The sequence below is a fragment of the Carlito syrichta genome, unplaced genomic scaffold, assembly GCF_000164805.1.
Source record: "Carlito syrichta isolate Samal-C Ts95f unplaced genomic scaffold, Tarsius_syrichta-2.0.1 Scaffold100633, whole genome shotgun sequence".
NCBI lineage: Eukaryota > Metazoa > Chordata > Mammalia > Primates > Tarsiidae > Carlito > Carlito syrichta.
Window position 1 is genome coordinate 131,062 of NW_007044729.1, and position 4,500 is coordinate 135,561.

Sequence of the window (4,500 nt, forward strand, 5' to 3'; positions counted from 1 at the left end):
TATGGCTGGCCAGGCTTGGTGGCTCAACCTGTAATCCCTGCACTTTGGGAGGCCGAGGCGAGTGGATTGCCTGAGCCCGCGGGTTCAAGACCCATTTGGGCAGCTTGGCGAGCTCTTGTCTCTATAATAAAAATCAAAAATTAGCCGGGCATTGTAGCATGCGCCTGTAGCTCCAGCTACTTGGAAGGCTGAGGCAGAAGGATCGCCGGAGCCCAGCAGGTCGAGGCTGCGATGGCTAGGAGCGGCCACTGCACTCCAGTCTGGGCGACAGAGTGAGACTCCAACTCAAAAAAAAAAATTATTTCTGTAGATTTAGAAAAATAGGTTTAGGTCAGGTGTGGTGGCCTGTGCCTATAATCCCAGCACTCTGGGAGACCGAGATGAGAGGATTGCCTGAGCCCAGGGTTTCAAGACCAGCCTAGGCAACTTGGCGAGCCTTGTCTCTACGATAAATCAAAAAATTAGCCAAGCATGGTGGTGCATACCAGCTACTTGGAAGTGGTTCCATCTCTTTGGAAGGCTAAGGTGGAAGGATCACCTGAACCCAGCAGGTCGAGGCTGTGGTGGCCGTGAGCCTGCCACTGTACTCCAACCTAAATGACAGAGTGAACCCCCAACCCAAAAATAAAAATAAAAATAGGCTTAGTATAAGTAGTTATTTTTTCTTTATTTTTTTAAAATAGGTATGACAGGATCAAAGCCTTTCTCAACAGTTAAGTACAAAAATGAGGTAAGTCTGAATTTTTTTTAGCTATAAATTATTTTTAAGTTTAATATGTGAACTAAAAGTAATAAAGTATTTTCTATTCTTCTAAAATGTCTTTAAATATATTGAAGAGTTATTGTTTTAATTTTAAAATGCTGTTGGTTTAGTACTTTGCTTCTAAAAAGTCATTCTTTTTTTAACACAAAAAAAATTGAATTACTGCTTTTCACCTGTGTTAGAACTTTAACATTGATGTACTTTTTTTAGTCTAAATAATTTTATTATTTACCATTGTTTCTTATACTTTGTAAAATTTGTAGGATATTCGTTAGATAAGTTAGCTCTGTATCTTGCATGGCATAAAGAAATTATAACTACAAAGAGACACTGTCAACCTGATTGAGACTCTGTGGTCTTGAATTCTGTGTAAAAGCTAGTCAAAGAGAAATGTTTCTTTAAAAAAAAGGTTGCGAGAAAATATGAATCGAATTTTTAAATCAATTCTTTCCTTCTGTTTTAAAAATGAAATACAACAATTCTCACAGTAAAGTGTTGAGCTTCAGTGTCAAGCTAACCTGTGTTTACAGGAAAAAAAGAGAAACAACCGTATTTAAAACCCAGTTGTCTGTTGCGATAAAAATTTGGGGCTTTATTTTTTAATGTTAACTTTTTTGACTTGACAGTGTCCCTTTAAGTGTCTTAAAGTAAACGTAACATACCATTGCAAAGAATTTAGATGTGTTTAATTCAATCTGCTTATCTAAATAAGGTGACTATTCTACAATCTTTAGGAAGAGGAAGTAGTCCCACCTCGTCCTCCACTTCCTCGGTCCTATGACTTTACAGAGCAGCCTCCCATAATCCCCCCTCTGCCCAGTGATAGCAGCTCCTTGCTCTGTTATAGCAGGGGCCCAGTTCATCTGCCTGAAGAAAAGAAGATTCATCAAGTTCAAGGATATCCAAGAAATGGATCTCACTGTGTAAGTGGCTGGAATAGCCACGGACTAAGCAATCATATGTGCCCTCTCATATTTGAAAATTAATTTATTTTGCATTCAAACTTTTTTATTATAATCCCACTTTTAGCCAGTGCTTTTTGTTTACATAGAGCTTCGTCATTTGTGTTTTTCCTGTTTTGGTTTTACCATTCTCATTTTTTATATTGTTCTAACTTTAATATTTTCTAATTTCATATTTTCATAAAGTGGTAACTTTGCACATATTCAAGGAGCCATATTTTAAGCATACCATTTGAGGATATTAGAGGCAACATTATATCCTTAGATCAGAAAGAAAGATTCTTACTAGGAACGGTAGAAGGGTTGGGATGTGGACAGTTAGGTGTAGGAGAACAACTCAAACGTAGGAACATTGCCAAGGAGAGATGCTGCTCCTGGAATAAGAAGTTTGCTACAGGGCACAAAACCCAGTGCCTACCACTATACAATATATCCATGTAACAAATAAGCATGTGTATCCCGAATCTAAAATTTAAAAAAAGAAGTTTGGAGTTAAGCAAATGAATTTAAGATGTAATAAGCAAAGAGAAGAGAATAAGAAAAAAGGAATAGAGCTAATTTGAGAACAACAAATGTGATATGTATTTTAGTGCTGAGATGAGTCTCACTTATTCAGACCACCTTCTAAATGAAAAGGTAATGCATTAATACCATTATTTTTATACTTCAATTATAAAAATGTGATTTTGTTCCTAAGGAGGAATATTCTTAATTTTAAAACAAGAAGTTTTACTGGTTAAAATCTTTCAAATTACTTTTTTCTTCTTAGTTGTGACATATATATTAATTGTGTTATATCCAAGATAACTAACTGGGAGTGTTGATTTTTAGAGTTTGATTTGAGTCTTTAATGGTAAACATTTTAAAAGAAACTTTTAGTGATTTTTTTTTTTTTTTTGTAATTATATGTCTTACTTTTAAGGGTCCAGATTATAGACTCTACAAGAGTGAACCAGAGTTAACAACAGTGGCAGAAGTTGATGAATCTAATGGAGAAGAAAAATCAGAACCTGTTTCAGAGATAGAAACATCAGTTGTTAAAGGTCAGCTTTTGGAATATGTTTTATTTCCTGTTTTGGAGATTTTGGTTTTAAGACATTTTAGCAATACATTCAACTTACATTTTTACCAGTACATATGTAAGTCTGTAATCCTTTATCTGAAGCCTTTGGAATCTGATGAATTTGTGAATTAAGAAATTTTCAGATATTAGAGATAAAATGGCCCATAAACCATATATGTCATCTCAGGTAGGCATGAGGCAATGCTTCCATTTCAAGTACATTAATATTGGCCAGGCGCAGAGGCTTATGCCTATAATTCCAGCACTTTGGGAGGCAGAGGCAAGAGGAATGCCTGAGCCCAGGGGTTTAAGAGTAACATGAGCTACTTTGTGAGACCTCGTTTCTACTATAAATCAAAAAATTAGCTGGGCATAGTGGCACACACCTGTGGTTCCAGCTCTTTGGAAGGCTGAGACAGAAGGATTGCCTGAGCCCAGCAGGTCAAGGCTATGGTGGCCATGAGCATGTCACTGCACTCTAGCCTAGGTGACAATGAGATTCCAGCTCAAAAAAATAAAAATAAAAAAAAAAATAAAAATACTTTACTATTTCTGGAATAGTTATTCTAAGTGGTATAAATTAAAACTGTAAATTAAAGTCATTACATCAGGGTAAGTTTTACTGAGAAATAAGTTTTTAAAAGCTTTCCATTTCCTGAGGGTCTTTAAAAATAAGAAAGAAAGAAAATGCTAGATATATTGAAGTGCTTGGACCATGATTTAAAAGAAAAATAAAACTCTAAAGTAGGACAATTGTGAAAATGTAAACATATTTCAGATATTAAATAATAGTGTGATCATGATATTGTAGTTAGGTAGAAGAATGTGGTATGTGAATTCTGAAACACTTAGGAGAAAAGTGTCTGGAACTTACTTCCAAATGTTTTACCAAAAACATGTGTGTATGTGTGTGTTTATGCAGAGATAAAGCAAGCATGGCAAAATATAAAATTTTTCAGAAAACTAACTGCTGATCATAACCCACTAAACTAACTTTTGCGTCTGCTAAAAGATCACAAAATAAAGTTTAAAAAATATGTGCAGCTGGGCTCGGTGGCTCAGCCTGTAATCCTGCGCCTTTGGGATGCTGAGGTGAGTGGATTGCCTGAGCCCACAGGTTCAAGACCTGCCTGGACAGCGAGACCTCATCTCTACAATAAATCAAAAAATCAGCCGGGCATGGTAGCACATGCCTGTAATTCTGGCTACTCAGAAGGCTGAGGCGGAAGGATCACCAGAGCCCAGCAGGAAAGGCTGCAGCGGCCGGAAGCGGCCACTGCACTCCAGTCTGGGCGACTGAGTGAGACTCCAACTCAAAAAAAAAAAAAATTATGTGCAGTGGGCTCGGTGGCTCAGCCTGTAATCCACGCCTTTGGAAGGCTGAGGTGAGTGGATTGCCTGAGCCCGTGGGTTCGAGACCCACCTGGGCAGCAAGACCTCATCTCTACAATAAATCAAAAAATCAGCCAGGCGTGGTAGCGCATGCCTGTAACTCTGGCTACTTGGAAGGCTGAGGTGGAAGGATCGCCGGAGCCCAGCAGGTCGAGGCTGCGGTGACCAGAAGCAGCCACTGCACTCCAGTCTGGGTGACAGAGTGAGACTCCAGCTCAAAAAAAAAAAAAAAGAAAAAGAAAAATATGTGACCAGGCGCAGTGACTCGTGCCTGTAGTTCCAGCTACTTAGAAGGCTGAGGTAGAAAGATCACCTGAACG

The 4,500-nt window shown here is 38.1% G+C and overlaps 1 protein-coding gene across 2 annotated transcripts in view; it reads left to right on the forward strand.

Annotated features, from left to right (window-relative positions):
* Positions 1-4,500, forward strand: part of PLEKHA5 (pleckstrin homology domain containing A5) — a 143,797-nt gene that overhangs the window by 112,751 nt on the left and 26,546 nt on the right. For both annotated transcript variants that reach the window (XM_008064322.1, XM_021715462.1), the window contains exons 21-23: positions 684-730; positions 1,498-1,686; positions 2,648-2,768. In XM_008064322.1, the coding sequence (XP_008062513.1) occupies positions 684-730; positions 1,498-1,686; positions 2,648-2,768 (357 nt within the window). The remainder of the gene's footprint in view (positions 1-683; positions 731-1,497; positions 1,687-2,647; positions 2,769-4,500) is intronic.